The sequence below is a fragment of the Calypte anna genome, chromosome 2 (assembly GCF_003957555.1).
Source record: "Calypte anna isolate BGI_N300 chromosome 2, bCalAnn1_v1.p, whole genome shotgun sequence".
NCBI classification, from domain to species: Eukaryota; Metazoa; Chordata; class Aves; order Apodiformes; family Trochilidae; genus Calypte; species Calypte anna.
Genome location: NC_044245.1, coordinates 126,736,900 through 126,763,976, shown reverse-complemented (window position 1 = coordinate 126,763,976; position 27,077 = coordinate 126,736,900). Strand labels below are relative to the sequence as shown.

The following is a 27,077-nucleotide window of genomic DNA, read 5'->3' as shown; positions in this document are numbered from 1 at the left end:
ATACCTGCAATCCTTCCTAAACTGTGTGGCTACCTGGTTGTCAGGCTGGCTGCCCATGACTGCAGAGGGTGTTTAGGATCTAGCAGAATAACATAATTTATTTAAAAAAATTGCCTCAAGTATTTCCCTAATGTATGACATCTTTCTTCGAATCTAGTGATAAAGAAAACTACAAAAACCCAGAGGGTGCACACAATATTTCTGGAAACTATCATCCATCTATATGTGATGAGTGGAGGATAGGGACTGTAAATGCATTTTCTGCCTAGGCCAGTTGGGTTTTAATTGTCTTTGTTGCAACTGCACCATCAGTAGTCTTGGATCCCTAAATGGCATTCAGTGCTGTGCTCTGGAAAATGAGTTAAGGGTCTTGCTACTTTGAGTGAGCTTCTTGTTAAGTATATACTTGATTTTTTAACATTGAAAGCTTGCAGCATTGCTGAATGTCTCTCTGGAAGTGTTATACCCAGTGCCATAAGCCTGGCTTTGAATCACCAGTAATGTTTCTCTGAAGTGTTTTGGGGAAAATATCCATTCAACATAGCAGGTGAAGTGAACTGAGTAACAAACATCATACTAGTTATTTGCCATAGCATCTTTGCTCTGCTCTAGTGGACTCTTGGTTTTACTGAGAGTACTTGCTTAAATAAGGGGGCTGGTGAATCATACCAGTTTCTGAATCACTCTTACAAAATATCAGCCTGAAATACTAAAAAATAATAATCACATTATTCTTGGAGTTCTGCGTTATTTAAAGAATAGCATTTTATACCACAGTATTTTGTAAAATGTTAGTTTAAAAACAGTTTGCAATTTATTTCAATCAAACCCATTTTCCAGGAAAAATACCTCCTTCAGAAGGGAAAAGGTGTCAGTATTTTGTAAGAATATCTGATTTTTATCCAGATATTTGCTATTTTAAGCTCTGTTCTTTTCAGTGCTAGGAGATCAGCTGACAACAGCAGCAATAAAATCATGTTTGCAGCTGGGCAATTACAGTAGACCCTAAGATCTGCGACTGTCAACCAGGAGCACAGATGCCTTCAAAGTTCTGTTTTTCTTCCATGTGGAAGTTGTTGGCATGGAACAGATGCCTTCATTTTGGAGAAACCAACCTCTGGATATAATTGGTTCTCTCTTCTCCTGTCCTCTAGGGACAGTCTCTTGCAGATGAAATTAGATGAGAGAGAGAGAAAAAAAAAAAAGACACAGGCACACACACTCACACATGGCATGAAACAGGATTTTTTCAGGATCTCTCTCTGTTTTGTCACGTGGAACTATTTCACAGCTGGAAGATTTAACTCCATTTTTAGCACTCTACACAAATGATGATGATGCTATATGAAAAACATGCAAATTAAAATATATATCTGGCCAAAGTTTATTATTAATCTAGGCATGCTTGTTGAGAAATAAGACAAGCATATCCAGCTCACATTACTTTAGTGTTAAATGTTGGCTTCTCCTCTATCTATTGGTGCCACAGTCTAAGAAATTTAAAGTTAAATGGCAGAAGAGACAAGATGGTTTAAAAAAACTTCTGTTGCAGTGGTAGAATCAAAGTATTTTAAACAGATGGTTTGGCATGTTGATAACAGGAGGGGAAAAGCAAGTGGTTGACTTAAAATTTTACCTAGCATACAGGCATTAACTTAATGAAGCATATTTACAGGAACTTGAGCAGAATTAGTCCAATAAACACCTGGCTTGGGTCCTGTGGTAAAGTAGTGAAGAGACTGTGCCCTCTTGCTGAATAAAGCTAAAATGGAACTTAAAGGCCCTAGAAGAGAGGAAGAATCTATTTTCCCTGTGTCCAACAGAAGACTTTCTCACACCCTCACCCCTCTCATGCAAAAGCTACCAAATAATTTTAGTTTAAGTTAATTATTGCTACTAAAAAAAGAATACCAACTTCAGGTTACCTTAAAAAGCTCAGTTGTGAACTGTGACAGTCAGACAGTGTTGTGTGAAGAGATGTGATATCCTTGGGTGGAGAGGGTACCTCCAGAGGAGGGTGCAGCAGGGATCAGGAGGTAAACAACCATCTTAAGTTTTATTTCCTAGCATAAGCTTTTTATATTAGATAAGGTTATATATTACATACTATATATTATATAATTTAACATAGGAGTCCAGTTCAATCACCAGGTAAAAAATTTATCTAGGCAAATGTAACTCTGACATGAGTTGGCTGATGACCTGTAGGAGTGGCTGCTTGAAGATGTCAAACCTTTTGTATCAGTGTAGGTAGGTCCTGTTGGTAGCATATCTATGACCTGAATTCTGAACCTGATTTTCAGATTTTAATTCAATTCTCATATTTTGCTGGAGGATTTTCCTACTTCCATAGTATTTCTGTCTTTTAAAAGTTGAGCAGAAATGTCACCAGTAATGAAAACTGTAAGAAGTTACCTTGGTCATGCCTGGATAGTTGGTAGAAGGCAATTGCTTTTTAGACACTTGATGTACCTGGATAGCTGTGAGGTGCTGTGGTCCTTTGTTTCCTCCCCAAAACACTAGTGGTCTGTGGGTGTAGGGTATTTACTAGCACTTCCAGCAGCTAGAAGGAATCCTAAATTACACTTTGGTTTGAACCAATGACTCTTTGGGCTTTATAAAGTAGGGAGAGTCTTTGGTGCAGGACTCCAGTTCTGATTTGCAGTGCTGCTCCTAGCAGTTTATTTCTGAGGAACCATATATTAAGGGAAAAATGTACCAAAGAAGTGCTTAGGTGATGAAGGGATTTCTGGCAGGAACTAGGAAATGCAATAATGGTTGATTTCTTTTGAGGCTGATCTATTTGTAGTCTTTACATCCTATTAATTCCTTGAAAGATAAGCTGATACACGAATGATTTGCCAGGGCCAATGGCTCTTCTAAAAATCTTGGCTCAGGTTATATCCTACTTCTCTCCACATATAAGATAAAAGCACTGTGAATATGAGGTTAACTGAATTCAAATAGAAGACTCTCTCGAGTTATTGCATTCCTTAGAAAATAAATACATTTCTCATATGGTTGAGATTGATCAAAAAAGTATTCTGTATGCCAGTGATTACATTCCCATCTGTGATTAAGGTTTTCTGTCTGCATCTGGTTTTCACATTATATTTCTGTAACAAGAATCCTTTATATGGCAGAGTTCACTCTCTGTATTTTCTATTAGCTGCAGCTTGAACTACTGCACGGATCGCAGATTTACACATGTGGTTTTCATTACTTCATACCATTGAGAAAAAGTAATATTTGTTTGGGAAAGTATGTTTTCCAGAATTTCCATGGTAATACAACATGTTGATCCTTTTTTATAACACTTGTAAGGCTACAAATTGTTTGAGGCATTCTACTCGGTGAAGTTCAGACTTTAGACAGTTTTGCATGTACAGTGGAACAACAGCAGCAGTTTACAATTCAGGAGGCAAAAATAAATTTAAAACCAACGATTAGCGTGGAATGGGTATAGCAGAATGCATCCATCACTTTGGAAAATGTGGCATATAGTGAAAGAGAACATGAGGCTGAAACAAAAGAAGAGCAGTAAGTTAAAGTGATGTCTTCATTGTAAAGTGGAGGACAGATGGGTACTTTTTTTTTGAGTAAGAACTTTTGTTTTCACAAGAAGAGGTTTAAAAATCTTTTGGCAGTCATGAAAAAGGAGTGTGCTATTCACCAGACTCATATTGAGTGGTTATATGTTATGTTACATAATTTAACATATTTGATCATAATTATTTTTAGTGGCCAAATTAGTAAAGGTTAGCAAAACATGCATACATCTTTATAGATGGCTGGTGTGTGTAATTCTGAATCCAATATATGATGTTAATTTAATGTTCCACTGTAAATCCGTATTTCACCCAGATTGTGCTATCATCACTCAGTAGAAAACTTAGTGTTTAAATGATCTCAGTAGAATTATTAGGACCAGTTGGTCAGTGAAGGACTTTTCATTTGTGGTAAGGGCATGAGTTTATGACCATAAAAATCAGACCAGACAATAACAACAGTTTAGGGAAACCTGTGTGCATTTATGGAAATGTAAAGTGTTATGCAGAACTCTGGACAACTGAAAAATACACAATTCTTTGTAAGGCACAACTGAAAGGTAAATTTATTGCCTATATAAGAACATGGTGACAAGGAGAGAATTTCATGCAAGTTAAAAATAGTTTTATAAAAGCAGTTATTGCACCCAAGTTGGGAAGTCCTGAACACATTTTGGAGATTATTTTCCAAATACCAAAGGCAGTTGTGTCATAGTGAAAGCGTCGCAGTTGCCAAATGCTGGGTAGAGTCCTTCGGTCCTTACATGCCTCTCATTTTCACTGAAATCAATAGAATTTTGGCTTGTGTCAGGGTGCAGGGAATTATCTGACCAGGAACACAGGGAAGAAAAAACTTCGCGTGGTGAACTCCTTTGTTCTCTAGCCTTAACTTAAAATTGGGAAGGTTTATTTTGATTTGAGGAGGGTGCTTGTTTGTAGGAAGGACTGTGATTTCTAGCACAAACACTAATGTGATCTTTTGCAAATGCTCTTGGGCAATACATTACTTTTGCTGCAAGATCTAGTCCAGTAGAGGGTTGGGGCTGGGTCTTGGTTAGATGCATGCAGCTATGACCAGATCCTTATGCATGCTTAACTTTATGTCCTGAGATACCTGAACAGTGGATGCAGATTGAAGCATGTATATAACCGTGTGTGCCTGGCTTAAAAAAAAAAAATCTTTCTGCTATGACATAATTACAACCCCCTGAAAAGAATATTAATGTATTGGAAAAACTGACAATGCTGTAATACAGAGTTGCACAAATGTCACAGTATTTGTCTAACCCAAATAAACAGGTTTTGTAGGTGCTGGAGTGGGAGGGAAATTGTCTTTTCAAAAGTGGGAAGATGATTTGTAAATATATCAATAGATTTTTAATCAGCCTTTGTTTAAATGTGTTTACTGTTATGACTTACAACTCCAAGTTAGTAGAGCTATGTGTAATTGCAAGGTCTCTGTTTTTAGTAACCATGTTCATTTCATTAATGATTCTCTAGAGCATCTATTGAATCAGGTAAAGTATGTAATATTTATTTTATATGACTGTATTTAAAACCAAGCATTTTACAGAACTAGCTAGTGGATGTTTTCATGGTTGAGAGTACAAGCTGCCCTTAGTTTGTTGCCCTCTATATGCCAAATGTTTTAAAAGAGCAACTTACGAAACAGCTTTTGTCAAAGAATTAATACAGTTTTAAAGTACTGCCTTATATTAACTAAGAAAATGTGGGTAATTGATTTAGAATGATAGCATTTCTGCCTTACCTTTTTTATTTAAGGGACTGCTATTATCATGCAAATGAAGGGGTGTGGTGCTTCAAACTGGCTGTGATATGTGCTTTTTTTTTTTTCTTTTTTCTTTTTTTTCTTCTTTTCTTTCTTTTTTTTTTTTTTTTTCTTTTTTTTTTTTTTTTTTCTTCTTTCTTTTTCTTTTTTTTTTCTTTCTGTTTCTTTCATTTGTTATTGTCAATAGAAAAGATTGATCTCTGGGCTGGTGAACATTATATCTGTCCCAGTCAGAAAAGGAAAGAGGAAATTAGCAGAGCGATTGGTGGAGAATGATATCTGTCAAAAGAAACACTTGGAGAGCACTGAGTTTAGTGATAGGTGACTGCCGGAAAAAAGGGAACTTTGAATTTTGCCAAGGTAAGGAAAAGAAAAATATTTGATTTTGTAATGTGCTTACCTGTCAGAGTTATTTGTAATGACTGTACCTCACCTTATAAACTGTAATTAAAAAAGAATCTTTCCCTTTAGCCTCCAAAGAGCCTGCCTAAATCAATGAAGGTGTTGTCTTCGTTTTGATGTCCCTGTGAAAGAGTACAGCAACACCAATAAAATCCAACATTGATGGCTGTTCTAAAATCTTCCTTAGCTTGTGAAATTTTTAACTTAGTTTTTTGGTGGTTTTGATGACTTAGGTCCGCTTTATGTGGCATGTAAATACTACTTGACTAGGCTGTGAATATAGTAAGGTTCCATTTCCTGAACTGTGAATTGGAACAGTATTTACAACTAGGTAAAGGGACAATTGTAAATGTGTTGGCAAAATGGTTGTGTTTGTAGTTTAGTGGAAGCTTGTGGTAAACTCATTGCATTGGGAATCTGTGATAAATTTGATTGCAATGATATTGAGAATGGATATTTCTGCTTCATGAATGCAAAAGTTTTTACTGTACTGGAAAAATAAATTTGCTATGAGAGAAGAAAATTTCTAGATAAACCTGTGACTGCTTTTCCTGTTTTTACTGTAACTACATTTTTTCTCCTAAAATGGTGTGTCTAGATGGCAAGAAACTACTAAACTAATCTTAAGCGCTTTCCAACACTCAGATATTTTCTTCTTAGTGTTGGACCATTTTGCCTATGACATAACTTTGATAGAGAATGATACCAAAATAAAACTAAGTGTCCGAGTACTTATTTTCAAAGGCAACTAACCTTTGATCATATCACTCATCTCCCTGCTCAAGACACTGTAGCCTGCAGTGCTCTGACTTGGGGTGTGGAGAGGAGATGGAGCACAGCTGGAAGAACCAGCAAGAGGCTGGAAGTTATTGCAAGGGGCCAGGGCTGAGGTCTTGCACACCAGTGTGAACATACTTTTTAAAAGTTAAATCCTATTGAAAAATAATTTGCAGTCTAATTTGAGTTTCTAGCGCAGTTTAAATCAGGTAAATACTTCTTTAGGACCTTCCTGTGCACAGGCAGTATTGGAAAAGTATTAATAATCTTAGCAAGTTTTCTTCTTGCATTTTCATTTTGCTAATTTAGCAGTGTATAGCTTCTGACTAATTATTTTTTTTTCTGAGCTACAGTCTATCTTTTAGGGTGCAAATGCATACCCCTTACGGGTGGTTGTTAGTTGGTTTCTTTGGCTATATGAGTCTCCAGAAAGGATTTTAAGACCGAGTAAATGTAAAAGTAAAGATTTCATGCCTGAAACATGCAGTGCTGGCATATTAATGGGCAGCTTATTGTGGTTTAATGCTGTCAGAGCACGTGCAAGATAATGGAAATTTCTTGCAACATAGAAGAGAGGCATGTTTGCTAGCATTATTTTCTTTAGAAAGAGGGAATTAATATGACTGAAGTTCATCTGTATAAAGTTCAAATGATCTGGTTGTACTACTGAAATATTCATAAATGGGAGGAAATGGCACGTTTCATGTCTTGTTAACCATCAAGCAGGTCTGGCTGCCTGTATCATCCGGGTGCAGGCAGGGCTCTGCCATTGTGAAGTTGCTGTGTATGAAATTATTCCCTTTCTTTTGCAGTTCTATCAGTGTAGCCTTATACCAAAACAAACACATCCTCTCTATGACACAGTTTACAGGGTTAATGATGTTCTATAGCTTTCTCCTTGGTCATGAAGATGATCCAAAACTGGTTTGTAACTCTCTATATGAGAATGGTCAGTGGTGGTTTGTGATTGTTAGATCTTTGGGCATTCCCATTTTGACATTTACTTGAAATGAGGTGACATTTATGTGACTGGGTAAGGTATCTACATCTTGATGTATCGCAAGTTCAATGACGAGTTATTAGAGATGAGGCTGATGTTTTTATAACTTAAGTTAAAATGAACTTTGCTGTGCCTAAGAAGATCTGACTTACTCTTTGAAACCAAAATGGAATAAAAGGCAAAATAAAAGGTGTTTGAGTTTATTGCCTCCTTGAAGCGGTGGCCTGCTGTAGCTTTAGGCTACCTGCCTGTGCTTTTGTGAACCCTTTTGTGCATCCTCATCCATCTTTTGCTATTGCAGTAGTCTCTTCTAGGGTTTTTTCTTCTCAACAATTGTTTGCTTACCTATGTATCTTGAACAGTACAAGTGGAATAATAACCACCCCCTTCTCACATATAACAGATGTAAAAGGAAGCAAGTGTAGTATAGACAGCAAATTGTCATTACATAGCTCACAATCAGATTTTTGTCTGTTCATGTGCTCCATACCTGTGCCTTGCTGGTGTTGCTCTTGATTGGAGTGTGAGAGATCTTAATGAAAAACAAAACCAGGATGGCAAGAAGAGACTCCAAGGCACACATGGGTTACTTCACACGACTTTAGAAAGTGAAATTTGAAATATGCAGGGTTGGAGAAAATGCCCTGTGATGGGCTAGTGACTCTGCAAAGGGGGGGAAGCCAGAGCCCTACTCATTGCTGTCTCACAAATTGAGCATTTTCCTCTCCAGGTCAGGTTGATCTGGAGCAGTTGAGAGCAGTGGCTGGTTTCTCCAGTTTACTTTCTGAGACATTAAGAGTATCATGGGCACGAATCCAGCTTTTGAAGTACAAAGAAAATAACCCATAATCTGTGTAAAATGCTGGTTCATGGAAAGGGAGGAAATGTAGAGAGAACTAAATTTTTGAAAAACTTGAGCTTGAGAGAAACTATGTTAAAAGTAGAATCTAAGGGGAGTGTTTGTGTGTGACATTAGTATTTATTTTAATCTGAAAATACAATCTTTGAAACCTTTAAAATGAAAGGACTCTGAGCTCTCACAATATGATATATTTATTAGTAAACTGAAACTAAGTAATCCAGCTGAAAGCTGAAGCTCCTTTTTCAAAGCAATTTTTTTTTTTCCTAGGGTTTGGGTTCTCCCCCTCCTTGCCCCCTCCACCTTTCCTCCCTCCCCCCCCTCCCCTTAGTAATGTACTGTGGCTCTGATAACGTTAATGGGCTTTGCCCCACATGGAGCAGCAAGTGTATTGTACCACTGCTCACTGATCCCAGGTCAGTGTGATGCGTGAAATCAATTTATTTGAATCTCTTTGCCTGTATAGGAATTTGGCGGCATGCCAGTTGTTTTCATTTAATGTTCTTTGTGTTGAACACAGACAAGCAGGCATGCTTTTGTACTCCTCTTTCTTCTGGGCTCTTCTCTTTTCAGCCAGTATTCTATTCTGTGGTGGGTTTTTTTTTCAGAAAGAAGTAGGAATGTGTTACCTTTTTAAAACAACACTTTTTGTTTAAATAGCCTTTAAAGACCGTAGAAACTAGGTCAGTCGTAGAGGCAGCCTGCATAGGGTTTTCACCAAGCATAGGTGGTAACACCTGCCTTTTCCCTTTTCTTAAATTGGTGGAAAAACAGACAGAAAGCACTAGTCTGTTTTTCTAATGCCTGCTGCTATGATTTATGTCCCCTTGTAAGACAAAGACTCTTCAATAATGCTTGTGTCAGACTAATTTTATTTCCAAATAAGTGAATGTCTGGCAGTTAGTTGGACAAATTGGAAATACAGGGTCTTCTTCATTTTGAGTGATGAGCATTAATTTGGGGAATCCCTTGACTCATCCTTCTATCTCTCCCCCCCCTTTGATATTTAAAATATTGCATGGCTCGGAGAAGAGCAGCAACCCAAGAGTACCCATTTATTTCTTTTCACCCTTCTTTTCACGAGAAAGCAGCAGCGAGGTGTGTGGAACAGAGCAAGGAATTTGGTCCTTCTTAAATGGTGGTTGGGAGGGGCAAAGGAATAGACAGAAGGGGATATTTCCAGGGGGATTTGTTTTGGAACCTGGTGTGGGGAGCAGGAGTCGAGGGCTCTGTTGATGCTCCAGGCGGTTGGTGCGGAAGCTGATCCGCAGAACCACGGAGCCAAGGCGCAGGGGTCAGACTCGTACACATCAGCCTCGTTTCCTTGTTTAATTACCTGAAGAGCAAAACATCCAGGCTGGGAGTGTGTGAAAACCCAGTATCTCGAACAGCAGTTTGGTGCTCTGACATCCTGCGAGGCCAGCCCCGTCTGTCCGCAAACGTCAGGGCTGGTTCCTGACAGCAGGCTATCTCTGCCGGGCCTGGGTTCCTTCCATTCAGGAGGCATTGTGTGGAAGAGGGTTTGGTCAGGAATTTGAGGTTCCTGCCGGTTCTTCCAGTCCGGACAACCCTGTGACAGATAGGCCTGGTTTTTATTATTTTTTTTTAAAGAATAATAATTAAAAGAAATTTTTTTTTGGCTCTTTTTAGTCTTTTCCCTTGTAATTCTGGCATTGGTATGATACTGACTGAAACAAAAGATGTTAACCCTTTCATTTCTAAATCGGTAGCTTTTTCATTTTTTATTGCTCTGTCCCCTTCTTGGCATCTTTATTTTCTGAGATAAAATCTGAAGAGCAAGTTTTTTTCAGGTGGAGTCTGTGCTGTGCAGCAAATAAGCTTATGAAAATAAAACTTTTAAGATATCTTAAAAGAGATATCTTAAAAGATACCTTATTGTAGTAATCATTAACATAATCATCATACTTAGCATTTTAAATTTTTAGTTTCCAACATGCTTGGCAACTTTTATTCATCCTGTGGAATAAAACCAAACCAGTGTTTGTTCTGTCATGGCCCTTTAAAACAGTGGTGGCAACTGTCAATGTATTCATTAGCATTATTCATGTGATTTTCTTAGATGTCCAACTTGGTCTTCAATTTTAAAGTATTTGGATAGGGTCAGTGATTGTCCTTGTTCCCTGTAACTGCTGGTTGTTGAGGTTCAGCAGGCTGAAGGTGTGGGTGCCTGAGGCAGGGCTCTGTGCTCCAGTGAGGTTTTGGTCTGTAGATGGAAAATGTTCATTGAGAACCAAAGACCATTGCTGAAAGACATTTAAATGTTTAATTTTTTAAAAGATCTCAAATAGATATATTTTTTAAATTTGTGAAGAATTTAAGTGTGACTTCTTGTTTGAATGGTAAGTGAAGATTATGACTCTAATTTGGATGATTTTGATACTCTGGTTTATAGCAGAGTGCTATTCATAGCTGTACTGGCAAAAGCAACACAAGGCATGACTAGTAGATGGAGGGAGCATAACTAATCTGGCTTTGCAGCAAAAATGAATGTAGCATGTGACTGTTGCCTTTTATTGTTGTGGGAAGAAGCTGGTCCAAGAAGCATAGTTGTGGTTGTAGGAATGAAGGGAGAGCTGAAAGTTAACTAAGGTTTCAGGTTTTTTCATGCTGATGGCTTTCAGTCCAATTCATAGTTATGTTTGCAGTATAGTAAGACATGTTAATGTCTTTCACATGTTAATGATTTTGAGTACTTGGTAGGTGAGACTGAAAGTGTTTGAGCAGTAAATTACATTTTCCTTCTAATACTTCATTAAGATTTTGTACTAGAGATTTAAGGGAATGTTTTTCTTCTAGCATGCAAACATTGCTGTAAGAGTTTTGGGGACCATTCAGATAACCTTTAGTGGCCATACACATCTGACCAAATGAGTCATTATGACCAATGATGCTACAAATCCTTCATTGAGGAAAGATATCCTGGGGATGGTACAAAAAAAGAGTTGTTCCAGTGTCTCAGATCAGTAATCATGATCTAGTAAATTCTTATATATATACATAATCCTCCACCTTTAGAATCTGTTCCTCTTCTTCATTAGGAACTCCCTAGGCTACCCTGGTATAAAAATGCCTTTAAATAAAAGTGAATTACTTCGACATCTAGTTTTAAATTGTCTTTATCCAGTCATACTACAAGGAAGCCATAGTTTAAATAAACATTGCGTGTATCCACACAATGAAAAAAAAAAAGGTGGTTTATGTATTGTGGTCAATGTCATGTTCCTATAGGGCTTGTACATACCCTATTTTGTGCAATTATGTGTCTGTATGAAAGAGCTGTTGGTTAAACCTTTACAAGTCATAAGTGTCATGCATGTCCCTCCTTCCATTTTTTTTTTTCATGCCTTTATGGGTTTTTTTTGCAGAGTTCATAATCTAATGAACTGTCCATGACCTCTAGCCAACCACTTCCCACCTCAAACAGCAACATAGTAAAATAACGTTCTCCATGGATGAGTGGGGACAATAGCAACCACACTGGCTTTCCTTCCACCCACTGGATGTTGAGCTTCTCTTTGAAAATGAGAGAAATTATAGCCTTCAATCCATGGTTGCCACCTCAAAAATCCCTCAGGAGGTAATGGTTTTAAATCAGCACCCTGTTTGAAGAAATATTTATCTTGAGCATCTCCACAAGTCTTTTCCGTGAAGAGGAAAGTTCTTGTGGATGCTTTCCAGGCTGGATGGGATTTATTAAAACTGGCATCTTGCATTGTGCCCAAGCATTTGCTGATACTCTTTGCAGATGTTCTTCTAGTGGGAAGTGGTGTAATTTGGTCTTGGTATGGAGTTCTACTGCATAATCACCTCTGCATTCTTTTCCTGCTTCTCTTCTGAATGGCTACAACAAAGCACCCTGTGGAGCACCACACAATTAAATGGAGTGAAATTTTATTTAAAGGATTGTGTTCCTCAAGTCTCCTCCCTGTTTCTAAAGAAACAACGATGTTATATGTTTCCCTAACTATGATGAGATTCTCCTGGGTCAGACCAAAAGCACAAAGCTCAAGTCAACACATTAGGTGGATCCCATTCTGGCTCAATTTTATAGTGGAAACCTACCTAGCACAATGTTTGTCCCCTCAGTGTTAGAGCTCTGGTTGTTGATTTTTCTTTTACATGTTTATTGCAGGTAATATTTTAAGGTAGTACTAACAGCTTCAGATTCTGGAACTTCTAAGTGTTCAGGGGTAGCAGAGGTAGGAGAGGATGAAAGTCCAAGGCAGCAGGAGCAGACAAGTCATCTAGTGGATTGGGTAAGGGAGGTGTGTAGCAAGGTGAGGAGGTGGCCCCTGACTCAAAAACAGATGGTGAGGCATGATGGCAGAGAGAAGACAGAGGGGGACTGAACAGAAAAGTAAGGAAAATGTTCTGGAAGGTGTAAGTAAGGAAACAATGTAATGAAAAATATTTATTTGACTAAAAGGAGTACCTTCCCTTTGTCACTCACAAATGATAATGCTTTTCTGTCATTAAGGGTTCAATGAGTCTGTGTACTGATTGTGCTGTGCTTCCCAGATGCTGAGCTGCATTAGAGCAGTTCACTTGGTAATACTGCTTTGCCGTTTCAGCTATTACAGGGTCTGCCGGTGGGTTGTCCTATTATAACTGTGAGAAGACTCATTCATAACCACTTTTCTGTGGGGACTTAGTTCTTGTAATGTAAAATGATGCCCCCTGCCTTTAGGCCATTAGATCTTATCATGGATCAAGGAAAGTTAAAATATTTGATGAAGAAGTGGCTTTCTCACCTGGCTCCGAAGAGCAAATGATTTAAGTGGGGAAATAATAATTCGCTGTCCTAGAGATGCTCAAATATTTATTTACAGTCCTCATTCACTGCACTCTTGAAATTACTCAGTAGTTGATGGATATCATGCTAAAATAAGGGCATTAATAGTACACAAACATGCTGTACAATGGAACTGCCATGTATATAAACATAACAAGGCATGCAGAGTGGCCTGGGTTCCAGCCCATTCATTACAGTGGAGGTCAGAGCAATCTGACTGGAGACTTCCCAGTTTGTTTTACAAATATATTCAACAACATCCATGCATACACTAATATTATTCTTTAATTTCCCGTATATATCTGATGACTATTGCAGTTTGCAAATTTGTATTGAATCTCAGCAGCAGCAATAGCTTTGTATCAAGGCCCCTTTAAACAAAGCTTTGGTAACATTAGCAGTGAAGTAAATAAGTTCGAATTGGTCAATATAGGACAAAAGGGTGAAGAAGGGAGGTCAAGAGGTAAGAATATTTCCATATAAAACATCTTTCTCTGTTGAAAATGGCAGTATGAGCATAAATAAATGTTTTGTATTGCTGTGTATTTGCTCCACCTGGTGGATATTCCTGAAAGTGTATTTAATCCTTGCTAATCAGGCAAAGATGTCTTCAATTAGGTATAAAATACAATACCAAGAGTGAAGGCAATATTTGTTTGCTTGTTTTCAAGAGTAGGACTTGCATTAAAAAAGTCAGAAAACATCAAAATTAGATATTTCCCTTGGCCACATTTGGTCAGTACAGTAAATACTCATTAGAGATAAGTAAATGAAAAGTTCAAGTCTGTGGTTTGCGGGGTTATGTGTGATCATCAAAACCAAGGATTTGGTGTCTCCCTTTCCTGCCCCATAGTAATTCTTGAGCCCCTCTGATGAGAAATAGCAGCCCTATTGAAAAAGGGAGTTCCTGTGCTGAAGTGTTATTGCTGTACACTGGCATAAAATCTGTCTGTCATTAAGCTAGCTTTGCCAACATTGTTTTCTTTGGAATTCGTAAGGACTCGGTTATGCTTTGATCATCTCATTGTTCTCCTTAGGTTATTTTTTTCCTTTAGAGTGTAATGGCTCCCTAACAGAAGGTGAAGTTTAGAAAATAGTGTCTCCATATGCAAGGGATTTGGAGACCTTTTTATTGTCTTTAAAAATGTCATTCATAGTCCTCATTAGCATTTATTGTTGCAAGCGTACAAGCAGAAAATGTGAAATTGGTATGTCATGAATAGCTCCACAGAGCTCTAGAGCCCTGAAATTTTGCCTGCAGTGTGGTGTGGGGCAGGCATTGAGAGAAAGCTGGCCAGATGGCTGCCAGCACAGAGCAGAGCTGCAGGTTTTTGTCTCTGGTGCTGAGAGGAGGGAAAGTTCAGTGGAGCATACGCTATCACCCCTTGCGTTTTAACAAAACTAACTCGCCATCAGTCAAAACGGGGAGGTGGTGACATTGAAACAAAAGTTTTCAATATAATGTAACAGTCCTTGTCAAATGAATAAAATATGTTTAGTTAGTGTCACAAATATTGACATGTTACAAAGAAAAATGCAAGGCTTGAATTTATGGCTAGCGGTAGATACACTTTCACACAAATATGCTCTCACATTATCTTTATTATGAAAATCCTATGCATTGAAAAGACATCGATTAGAGGTCAAAACTGGGGTTAATGTACTACAGCAGGAGGAGTTTCCCTACCATGTTAAACCAGCAAATGAGCTTCAAGTCAAAAAGCAACTGATAGCTTGAAACCTTTTTTTTTCCCCTCCTTCTCTTCCCCCAGAACTTTCTTTTTAGATCTTAAAGTATGACCTTAGTTCAGCAGGAGCAGATATTCTCATCCAGCCTTCTCCAGGTCACAGAGAATGTGTTCTTTCTTCTGTCAGTGAAATGACTTATTTGGTATTTTTTTGTGTCCTTTGAGAAATAATATATAAAATTTTGTAAAGTGCATCAGTGATGTCTATGCTCAGATGGTGTGGTAATTTCCTTTGAATCCAAATTATGATAGAAACTGTCAATTCTTACTTATTTTACCCACACAGAAAAAACTGTATTTAATAAAAAATACAAGGCAAAACTTGTTTAGTCCAGATCATGTGAAAGAAACAGAGATGAAACTAGTTACATATCTGGGATATTGTCCACAGGAGTGTTGTTAATAAAATGTGTATTTTACTCTGTAAAGGCATGTGTTCTGTAAGAGCTGAAGCCTATGTTGACCTACCCATTCTGCATAAATTAATTTCCAGTGGAGCTATTCTCCTATTAAAGTCTTTGTGTATATTTTCATTTTTTAAAACAAACAGTAGGACTTCTGGCAGTATTCAACAAGAATGAATTTTTTTGGTTCTTTTTTGATGAAAAAGTGATATGCAGTCTTACCAAGGTTGCCTTTTCTTAATAGATGATTTGAAGTCCTCCTTAGAGGACTAATTTCTGATTATCCTGTTGAAACAGTATCACTGTTACACTCTCTTAACTGAAAAAAAGAGATGAGTGCTTTCTCAACTCCAGTGAACTGATCTCAGTACTAGAGGTAACATTATGAAGTTTCTTTTAGACAGCCAGGAATTTTTTTCTTCCCAGATTGGTGGCTCAAGCTTTCAGCTATTTCTGTAGGTACTCTCAATCAGTCTGCATTTCATGGAGCTGTGTTTGTTTTAAGGGTTCTTTTTTCCAGAAGTCCAGAGAGCCTTGCCAATAGGGAAATGCTTAGGGAAATGTTTAGTGTTATCTGGCAAATGTTTTGTGTTGCATGCATTAAGAGCTACTGTTAACAGATAAGCACATATCTTTTTGGAATATTTTAATTCCATTTCCCAGCAAAGAATTGGAGGTTTAATAAGAAGTGCCATTCTTTATTAGCTTGAGCTCTTTTGTGGTAGTGCAGTAAAAGCAATGGAGGCTGGTACAGTGTGGTGGAAAAAGCTGCACTTAGGTTGCCCATTGCAGTTCTAGGTGGACAACTGTTGCACCAGGCAATGGAAGCTACTGAGAGGCAAGAAATTAGTGAGCTTCTCCTGAAGGTGTTGCCTTTACTGTACTTTGGTTGTACAATCAAATGAATAAAGTTGAGAAAGCATCCCTAAGTGGTCGTCTCCAGTCCCCCCATCAGCTCTACAGCTCACACATTAGGTGGGTTTGCCCTGTCAGTGGGATGCCTTAAGAAAACACTAATAGCTTCCAGCTGGGTGGAAAATCAGAACGTTTGGGGGCTGACAAAACTAGCAGATTTGAATTTGAAAGCCCACCTAATGCCTCCATTTTTATTTACCAGTCGCCCATAAAAGATTATTTTCCAATATGTCAGCCTCATTTGGTGGCCAGTGGTCTGAAAGTGAAAGTGGAACAAGCAAGCGGGGAAATCTGGACATTAGTGAGTCCGCCCTTTCAAGCTGGTGTGCCACTTTGTGGAATGGCCTTCCCTGAGATTGGGGGGGTCCTAATGACCATTCATCAATGCTCGTTGACTGATCATTGAGTGCCTTCTCATTCAGTTTATCAAGTCTTGCACATAAAAAGTCAGAATAAGCATTATTCAGCTTTGTTAAAGCCAACTAGGAGTAAAATGCTCCATTTGAACCCATTTTGCCCTTGGTTTTTCACTTTGTTAATGCAGTCCTGCTTAAATGAGTGCTTTTATTGGGTCGGTTAGAATATCTGAAACTATTAATTCTCTTGTATTGAATAGCTGGTGGCAGGCCAGAGCAGATGGGGTAGAAAACTATTTGGTTGGGTGTATTGCTTTCAATTAGGATCAATGAGGTTTCAGCTCCTTTGAATTAACTCACTTAATACCCACTGTGTGAAGTCACAATGTATCACAACAGTCTGCTATAAGGAGAGCGGGAAGTTGAGAAGTCCTACAGAAAAGCTTTGAGTTAAATTCTTGCTTCACTGTTAATAGAGAGCTTTCATTAACTACAGATGTGTTTCAGTGGACTTCCAGTCCCTGGTATTAAGCTAGGCAGTCTCTGTACTTTTAAATGGTGATCATTTGGAATTTCTCTTTTCCATCAGTTCCATGTCTTGGTGACCTTGTATCATCCACTGCATGAAACTCTTGCTTTTTTCATGGTCAAATGTATTAATATTGAGGCTATTTAGCATTCTTCAACCACTTTCAAAATTAAGAGTTGCAGGGGGTTATGTAAAAGCAGTTGGTAAAGTGTTTTGGGTGACTGTCAAAGAAAGAGCTGATTCCCACCCAGGAACACGTAGCATAACGTGCAAAGTAAATAAACTGGTTGTAGATTACCTTCTGGATATTTCACTCTCTTTGTATCCCTTTCATTTTTGTATTACACATAATACCTACTCTTGTGATACAGAAGAATCATTCCTGTTTTAAGACCTCTGTTTTTTCTTCCTTAGCAGAGAATAAAATGGTTTTATAGAATGGGCTGTCCACCTTTGCTTCTAATGGGCATCCTAAAATTTCAGAGCTGGTGCAAAAACTGTTAGGGCAAGCTTTAAGTGACTGCATTAAATATGGGGGTGGGGTAGGGAAAGAGAATAAATATCCACAGATATTTATTCAGGGAGGACTGCCAAATGGGTTGCAGCCTGCCTCAGTGTATTAAATAATGAGAGGGGAAAAACTATTCATGCAGCTGGCTGCTTGAGAAAATGCTGAAGTAGTCTCAGATGCACAGGCATTCTGTTAGCCCCTTCCACAAGCAGGCTTCTAGGTGAGAATCTCCAGGGATCCAGGTTTTGTTGACGTGGATCAATTTAAATGGCAATTACTGTAGTCAGATAACAGCTTAAAAAGGCTTTTTACACACAGAAAAAAGATGCATAATCACACGGCATATGGAAGTTCAATTTCGTGAGCTGTGGTCTGTGGATTTACAATGTACTGATATTAAGACCTACTTTTAAGAGTGAATATTGTTCAGTTTTATTAAAATGCATCACACCTTTGACACGTTACTTGCTACTCTGAAGCTGATGCAGGCTGCATCTATGTTGATGAAAGGTTGTGTTTCCAACTGTGAAAATGTTTTTCCTTTCATGTAGAGTACAGCATTAAAAAAGAAAAACAACACAGCAAATACAATACTAACTGATGGGTTTTAAGTAGTGCATCAAATAACAAAACAAAAAGGAGCAGTGAATTCTTTAAAAGCCCCGATAGTGCAGACTTTGCTTGTTATTCTTTCCCTCCCTCTGTTTTCCTCTCTTCATGGAAGTGGTCTATCTTGAAAATGTTTTCATGTTTCAGTATTTCTTTTGGGCTCTCTGACACTCAAAAAACCGCTATAGAGAACTTCATTACAATAGATACCTGATAAAGATGAAGGAAAGACCTGTTTCACGTAGCAGATGCATTACATTGTTAGTGCTGGGGTGTTTACTGGGCCAAGGGGAGCTCCTCCTTTGCTTCTTTGATAATCTTGAATTTGTCAGCCTTGTGTTTGGAGTCTCTCTCTTGTTCAACTGAAGCTTAAGGGTAGCCCTTAGCATAAAAAAAAGCATGGAAACATCAGTAAATTAAGTGACTCATATGCTTTAAGTGAGAAATAATAATGAGTTCAGTCCAGATATTGGAAGGATTATTATTTTTTGCTTAATTTTGCATGTGTGTCCTTTTCCTAAACAGATCTTTATCAGGCTCTGTGGCAGCTTAGAGGAAGGAAGAGGAAGGCCTGAAAGCAGGGTTGTTCCTCTGTAGCAGAGGCAGAAGAGGGCATAATGCAAAATCAGGGGAATGCATAAATAAGTACAATAGGATGACTCTTGTAGTGGAAAGAATGCAGCTCCTGAAGATCTGACTGAGAATCACTACCTCTATATATAGGTTTAAATGTATATTGCAAAGGTAAAGTCAAAATCAGGACTTAAGTGCTAATTGCTGGACAAATACTCGTTCCTAAAGGGAGAAGCTTTTGCAAGGGCTAAAGGGGGGGTGGAGAGGTTTTTTTTTATTTAAATATTTTCCCTTGTTCCTGGAATTTTGTGCAAGGCTATATGTGCCATAGAAGGCATGAGTCAGGCGTATGCTTCTCTAAGAGGCAAAGATGTTTTACAAAGGACTAAAGAGGGACTGCTGAGAAGAAAATAGCCAGCTTTAGATAAAGCACTGTAACAAAGACTTGTAGTTTTATATATCATGGTGTCCATTAAAGCTTAATAGGGAAGAGTGCATTCAACCTAGCCAGGCATATGTTATTCATGTGAAGGATAAACATTTAAGGGGTGTGCAAAATCAGAAATTGGGAGGACATGATTGTTGAGCCTTTGAAAAAGCTTTACAGAGAAGATTTTGTTTTCGTCCCCCACGGATCACCATGCAAGGTAAAGGAGAGTAAGCTGGAAATGTTTGGAACATATCAATGTAGGAATCCCAGGGGGTTAAAAGCACTATAGTAAAATAAAAGTGGTTTGCTTTCTAAGTGTGTTCTATTTTACACATACTACTGAGAATCTGAGAAAGGGAGTGATTTTGATACTCTGTTCATGATAGTAAAACAGCATAATAATGACAAAAGTGTGGGAAAGGGGGGAAGAGAAGGGGGGGGGATCCTTTCATTTATCCTCATGCATGTTTTGAATTTCCGGAAAAATAAACAAATGTGGTCCTACAGAGTGCAAAACTATGACTGCTAAAATAAGGACTGAATTTGTTTCCACTTTTGGAGGAGAACTGATTTGACTGGATGCTTTTTTCTTTAATTGCTGTCAGCAGAAGAAAGGGTTAAGTTTTAAAGAAAAAAATGCATTATTCAGTGTTTGCCTTATCACTCCGCATTTTACTTTCTATTCTTTGGTCATCTGGAACTTGGTGTGAAAGGTAGAGTAAAAGGAGTCAGCTGAGGGGAGCTGGGGTTGTGATAATTTGCACACACATCCCTGTCATTGTTCTGCCTGAAGAGACAGGGCTGGGTTCAAGGCCACATGTGCTCCTGTCATCATTCACATTTCTGCTCCAAGTGCAATACAGAGTGTCAGCTCTCCATCTGTCTTTGCCTGGCAAACGCACGCGCCCAGCATCCTGCCTCCAGCTACGCTGCCACAGCCAGTTCTGATGGCCCTCCTCGCTTCTCTCTGTTCATTCCAGAACAGGAGGCACTGAGCCCTAAATAAGCTTGCTTTTAGGAGAGAGCCATTTACAGTGTGGTATATTTTATCCAAGGATGCCTGGTGAGTTGAAATTATTGCAGCTCTTTCGGGTTTAAATGAGGAAGCGCTAATTGTTTTTTGTTAGTATTTTTTTTTTCCCATTTTCTCTTTTTTCCGTTCTCTTAATATTAAGGGTGATTTGCAAGCTGATACGGGTACAGAGCGATCGTGGATGCTAATTCTGTTGTGTATGTGTTTGGGGGAGGGGAATTTGTGTGAGGGAACTGCCAGAGATGATACTTACAACAGGACTGGATGTTTAAGTGAAAAGGGAGAGAAATAGCAGAAAGTCACCAGCCTTGTGGGTGCGGGTCTCTGCATGGGGGGGATCATTTTTAGTGAAGAGAAATCCAGCTTCAGGCTGGCTTTCATGACTGTCAGCTGTACCTTGAATCTGCAAACATTTGATCGGTAAAGATCATTCACAGCATTTGCCCATCAACTGAAATTATCCGTGAGAAAAGCTGTTTATGTTAGAGAAGTAGGTTTATAAAATAAATTATTCCAGCATTGTCCTAAATCATAGTCCTTAACTGTCACCAGGAAGATCACTGCTGTATGTTGACTCAAAATAAAACAATAAAAGAATCCGCTGAATTGGAGGAATTGCTGTGGAGCTGGAAATTTTAATAGGTCGGTTTCCTCGGGAAAATATTATCCTTGGATCTTACGACCGCTTGTCTCATTGATAAGTGTTACTGCCAATGAAAACAGTGCTTCTATGCAGGGTTTGTCTGAGGGGGTTTGTGAGATGCTTGACCACAGCCAAGTGGATTGAATTTGGTGCGTTTTGTTTGTTTTTTTTCTCCTTTGGTAAGGACTGAAGAGAGCCATGTGCCTGATTATAGCAGCTCGTGTCTCTGGATAAAAAAAGCCAGGGCTAGAGATCCTACAGCTGGCTGGTTCTTGTGGATTATTTGGGTAGGACAGGCAGAAGAGGCTACGCTTGATCACAGAGAGTCTGTACACCTCACAGATGGTGTTTTGAAACACTATCTGCCAGTTTGCTGCAACCACAGTTGCATGTAGGTATTGCCAGTTGTTGGAAGAATGTTTTCCTTTTAGGATTTTTATACACGGTCATACCCTACTGCTGGTATGTTTGCTGATCCTCTGGTTGTAAGAAGAAAGTGGGCTCTGTTTGCTCAAAGCACAAGGCTAAGAGGATTTATATGGTTGAAATATGGGCAAATTAATTTGCATAGATAACAACTGAGGACTATGAAAGGTCAATTTAACCCTTTAAATGTCAAATTTGATTTGTATGCATTACATTCCAGGGAATGTGGTCTTACTTGCAAATATCATGGTAATTCATTGATTCGGAAAGCTGCATTCTGAATAATTTGAATCCCTCAGTGTTTCCTTTATATTTGTGTGAAATTCTTGTGCAGTTTACTATTTCTGTGTTTTTCTAAAGATATTTATATGTACTAAAACAAAACAGTCTTATCAGCTTTGGTCCTTGTGTACAATATTTGGGGCTATTGACAAACACTGTTGGAATGCCTAGAGTTGCATTTTTGAAAAACTATTAAGCCTTTGGCATTTAAATTACTTAATCTACCTGCTGTTTAAAATTTCATGCATCTTTAATCAAAATGGCATGCACTACACTCAAGTATGTATACCCTTATCAATACTCATTATGCTTTATCATTAAATAAATCTTTAATTTCCAGCATTCCCTTAAAGCAGTAGCAAGCAAGAAGTGTGTTTTAATGTCAGCTCAGAGTGTTAGAAAACCTTGCACTTGGATACAGAGAATACACTAACAGCTGTGACTGGGAGCATGTGCCAGAATGGAGATACTTGAACAGATCTGACACTTGGCTATTTTTGACACCCATCTGCACTTTTTTACTCTCCTCTAGGATGAACTGCCTCTCAATCTGTTCACAGCATATTTTAGCCCTTTAATATTGTGGTGTTGGTTTTTTTTCAAATGGGCATTATTAGCCATCTGGGGCAGATTTTGTATTTTAAAAGTAAGCACATTATGTACAGGAGATTAAAAGGATGTGTATTTTTATGTAATCTGATATTATGTCAGTGCCTTTTGTGTACGTGTGAAGTCTTGATTTCAGAAGCATCCGTTTAGTGGTTCTGAAGCCCTTCTTCTTTTAGGGAAAGAAGAGGAAGTAATAAAGGCAGGTTCTCGTTTATGTGTAGCGATAACACTTTTACACAAAATAAATTTGCCCTTCAAAGACAAAATGCTTGTACTGTTATAATTGCAACTGGCTGCTCACCTCCTTGCTTCCCTGGCAGGGCAAAGCAGCAGCACTGAGTCTGGCTAATGAAACGCTGTAAAAGCGATTCAGATCTCTGTTAAGGCACCACTGCAACTCTGAGAAAAGTCTCTGGAAAGATAATCCCCTTAACATGCAGCTTGCAGTAACCAAGTTAACCATTTTGTCATTCTATGTATGGAACTCTAGGAAGTGCTTATCTCTAAATAATTGATGCTGGGGGAACTTGATGCTGGTGTTCAGATCTAATACCATACATTGGTTTGTCTGATTACTCTGAATGTGTGGTTATTTTTTGTTTGGTTGGTTGGTTTGTTTTGTTATGTTTTAGGATGGGCTTTTTTGTTTGCTTGTTATGTTTTGTTTTGTTTTTAAGAACTGTTTATTCCGAGCTTTATTTATGAAACCTTACAAATCTATCAGTCATTTTATAGTACTTTCAAAGAACAGATGTTGGCCTACAAAATGCTTTATTATTGCCCATGGCAGTATTCAGCATGGTTTCCTTAAAAGGACAATCAGTGATCACAGTCATTGTAGCCCAGAAATAATGCTGCTCTTTGAGAAGATGGCCTGGTATTAGGTCAGACCACCCTTTCTTTACTTCTGCTCTCCAGATGTGGCTGCAACTGGTTTTTTTTTTTAAGTTCATGTTTCAAAAAAAAAAGGGTTTGTTTTCAAAATCTGGTTTTACTTAAGATATCTCCATCCTGGAGTGCATTTCATAAATTGCCCACATATTTTTCTTAGCAGAGAACTTAACTGGCTGTAATTTTTAACACATGGCCACATCATGTGATATTTTCAAAACATTTGCACATAGCTTTAAGAAGGTCCCAGCAGAAATGATCCATCATCTCACAGCCAGCCCATTTCTTAACAGCATATCTGCATTTTCCATTTAGCAGAGCTATATATTATTAGCTTACATTTTGGGTAGTAAAACAGTGCATTGCTGATTGTAAAACATGGGCTTTATTATCTGCTGAAAATTGATTTGGCATTTATAGCCACTGTGTACTAGACTGGCTTTCTGGTTTTAACATTAGTGCTTGCGAGTGATGATTTGTTTAAAGAACAGAAACAAAATTGCCATGGACATAACTGTTAGTGTCCTAGTAACTGAACATTTGGATTATACACCTGTTTTTTGAATATGTGGGTCTAAATGCTGTTACACAGCAAAAGTCTTCTAACACTCCATTAACCGACTTGTTCTAAGTTTCAGTTGCTATGCTGTTATAGTAGGACAATTCTGTGTCTTACAAAACAAGTTTCCTGCCAAACAGGGAAATACTTACTATGTCTGGAAATACTTGAGTCTGAGTGTTAACCTTGCATCATTATTCCAATAATCCTACATAATGACTTTATCTTCATCAGTATTTGGATAAGAGCAAAAACCTCTTTCCCTAAGAGGACTGTGGATCACTGGGTTCTTCAATATGTATTGAAGAGTTTGGGACACGACAAGTAATGAGTGGCTTTTTAAAGTATTAAAGTTTCTTCTTCTTTTATGGTAGTAATAAACTCCAAAGTCTGCATGACATTATTGCTCCTATTTTCAACCCATGGGGCTGTGAAGAGCATCTTGCTACAAATGCGTGGAAAGTAACTAATGCGTCATGGGATGCAGATCATGCTGCAGAAATAGCTGTTAATATATACATTTTCAAGCAGAGTTGCAAACATTCTGTGAAGATTTACTGCTTTTCAACTCAGATCCTTAGCTGGAAAGGAACAAATAAATCAGTTTCTCAGAATGGGTATTATCTTGATGTGTGTAGGCTGTTTAGCACCAAGCACATCTTGATTTGGAGATTTTGGACTCCACACTCACAGATAAGGTGTGATCACCATAGATTGCAAATCAATGTGATCTGTGTGTATGTGATTAAAAAAACAAAACAAAACAAGACAGTGATTTTGGTAAAATAAATATAAAAATGATGTGATGTGCCAGTTTTTAAAAAATTCTAACCAAAGAGGTTTATACATCTAAGAGTAGAAGACACAGTATCTCATCCTTTTCAGGACCTGTACATATACCCATACCAGTTTTCTCGTTTGTTTGCTACATCCTTTTTTCTTCCAAGTATGTACATCTGCAAAAACTCAGCTGAAGGCTGATCACTCACTGCCAGGTCACAGACTAAAGCTTAGTGCACAAGATGACTTCTGCACTTGAAGCAGTAGCTGGCTTCCAAATCCACAATTGCATGCCTCGACTCCTCATTCCAGATGCATCACTGTCACAGCTTTGAAGTTTCCCAGGAAGGCAGAGCTGCATTTGTGCATACTAAGATCTGTCTCATCATTGATAGGGTTAAGTAGGCCAGTGCTGAGTTCAAACCTATGTTTTTATGGAACCGAAGCATTTCTGAGTAGTTTGCACGGCTGGATCTGGTAGGTAATCTCAGGGGATACTTAATGCCTATTTGGAATGGTTGGGCTCTTCACAAGTGCAGCTTACTTTTTGTTCCCAGAAATGCGTATGGTATGAAACGGAGCACAGAGCCATCCATGCTGAAGAGAGTAGAGATTAAATTGGGAAATCCATAGGGCACAGCAGCACTTGGATTTTCACTGGTACACAGACACAGTCTGGCCATGTTGGCTCACTTGGCAAGGCTGATTTCATTCAAAATTCCGCTATGCGAACTCCACATTCACGCAACTCCTCTGCGAAGCTGGTGAAGCCCTCATCGTGCTGTACCATTCTATCTATATTCACTGGCTCAACTCTTGAGAAGCTCATCCGTCTCTGCACCACATTGCATTTTGCAATGTACATCTGTTCTTTCTGCCTCTTGTACGTCAGAGTCATCAGGCCAAGAGCAGGAGCCACTTAAACCTCGCTGCCATTGATCTTGAACCTTGGTTCCTCCTGAACTGTTTATTGCTCAGTCCTTGGGCAGGACAAGAGGGATGGAGATTACTCTGATCTAGAATAAGCTGCTGCTGGGTGGTAGCTCCCACTCTGCCTCCCATTAAGGCAATGCATTACATTATAGAACTGAGCTTGTACAAGCAGAAAGAGGATTTGAGTTCATGGCTTTCATTTCCAAAGTGAGACTTCTACTCAAGAGACTTAATTAAATTAAAGCTCACTTCTTCCATCTCACCTAGCTGTGTCTTACACAAATCAGTTCTACTTGCCAACCTTCTGAAGGTGAAGATACGGACATCTTTTTAAGAGGAGGGATTACTGCTTTGGATCCCATGTCTTCCAAGTGACTGAGGCTCTTGAAAAATAGGAGTAAAGCATCTTATCTCCAGTATTTCCCTGTTGCTGAGCTGTAGGCAGTTGGTAGTTAAATATAACTAACTTGGTATCATCTTTTCTTTCATGAGCCATGTACAGCTATCTAATAAGAGGGTGTGGAAAAGATGGATGGAGCCACACACTTCTCAGAGGTGCACAATCATAGGATTAGAGACAACAGGTGCAAGTAATGGACCATGATAAATCTCAAGGAGATAGCAGGAAATAAATTCTCTGCTGTAAGGGTGGTCAGGCACTGAAAAAGGTTGTCATGAGAGATCATGGTATTTCCATTATTTGAGACATTAAAAATCCCTGTTGGACAAACCTCTGGCAACTTGATCTTACTGCACATGCTTTGAGGCAGAAGGGCTTGGACTACCTGAGCTCCTGAGGTCCCTTCAACCTGAATGACATTCTTTGTTCCTGCTGAGTCTGTTATCTGGTTTGGGTACACAATCCAAAGTACTTCACACCTGTGCACTGTATGGGAGAGCAGAGCAGTCTCTGGCACTGGCTTTTGTGTTGTGTTTCAGAGAGAGATTTTGGCAGCATTGGGCTTCTGGGCACCTAAAGTTAATTATTCATTGAATCTGATCTGTAACTTGCCAATTGAACTTTGCCCTTGCATACCTTTAGAGGAGCAGAATTGGAGCTTCTGGAGCTATGCTTTCACATATCAAAGCTGAATTTATTTCTCTGTGCTGTTATTTTTCATTTTCATTTTTTTCACTCCTAGTAATTTCTTCTCCTTCAACTGCCAAATTAAGCCAGGGTATGGACAAGTAACATCATTGTGAGCATTAATTGCAGAGGAACTTGTGACAAGTTGCTGGAGACTTTGGGAATTGACAAGTGTCGCTCCAGATGGAGACTCACTGACCTCTTGGTTTCATCCCTGTGCTGCAACACACCACCTGGTAGTAATGTTCTTGCAGCTGGTTTAGGGCTGTAAAGTCAAAAGAGACACTGAACTGATCCAACTTTAAAAAATCTCCTGCCGAGATTCCTGTGGCATGAAGCTTACTCGAGCTTTTCCATCATGTTGCATAATGAGTTGTGCGTTTCTTTCTACTTCTTAAAAATAAAATAACTTCATTTTCCTGCTGATGAGATCTGGCAATCTTGTGAAATTTTCATGAGGAACAACTGCTTGGTAGGACCCACACATTGGAATTAATTTAAAGAATCCAGACGGCTATTTCAGTATTAATGTGGATATATGTTCTGGAACAATGCCCACAATGTAACTGCT

General features: G+C 38.6%; 1 protein-coding gene across 3 annotated transcripts in view; it reads left to right on the top strand.

Moving 5' to 3' along the window:
• The window catches only part of RUNX1T1 (RUNX1 partner transcriptional co-repressor 1), a 112,426-nt gene that overhangs the window by 14,376 nt on the left and 70,973 nt on the right, over positions 1-27,077 (top strand). Inside the window, exon 2 of one of the 3 annotated variants that reach the window (XM_008502432.2) lies at positions 5,525-5,697. The exons of the other annotated variants lie outside the window; for them this stretch is intronic. Coding sequence (XP_008500654.1) covers positions 5,610-5,697 — 88 coding nt within the window. The 5' untranslated portion in view covers positions 5,525-5,609. The remainder of the gene's footprint in view (positions 1-5,524; positions 5,698-27,077) is intronic. 3 annotated transcript variants of the gene reach the window in all.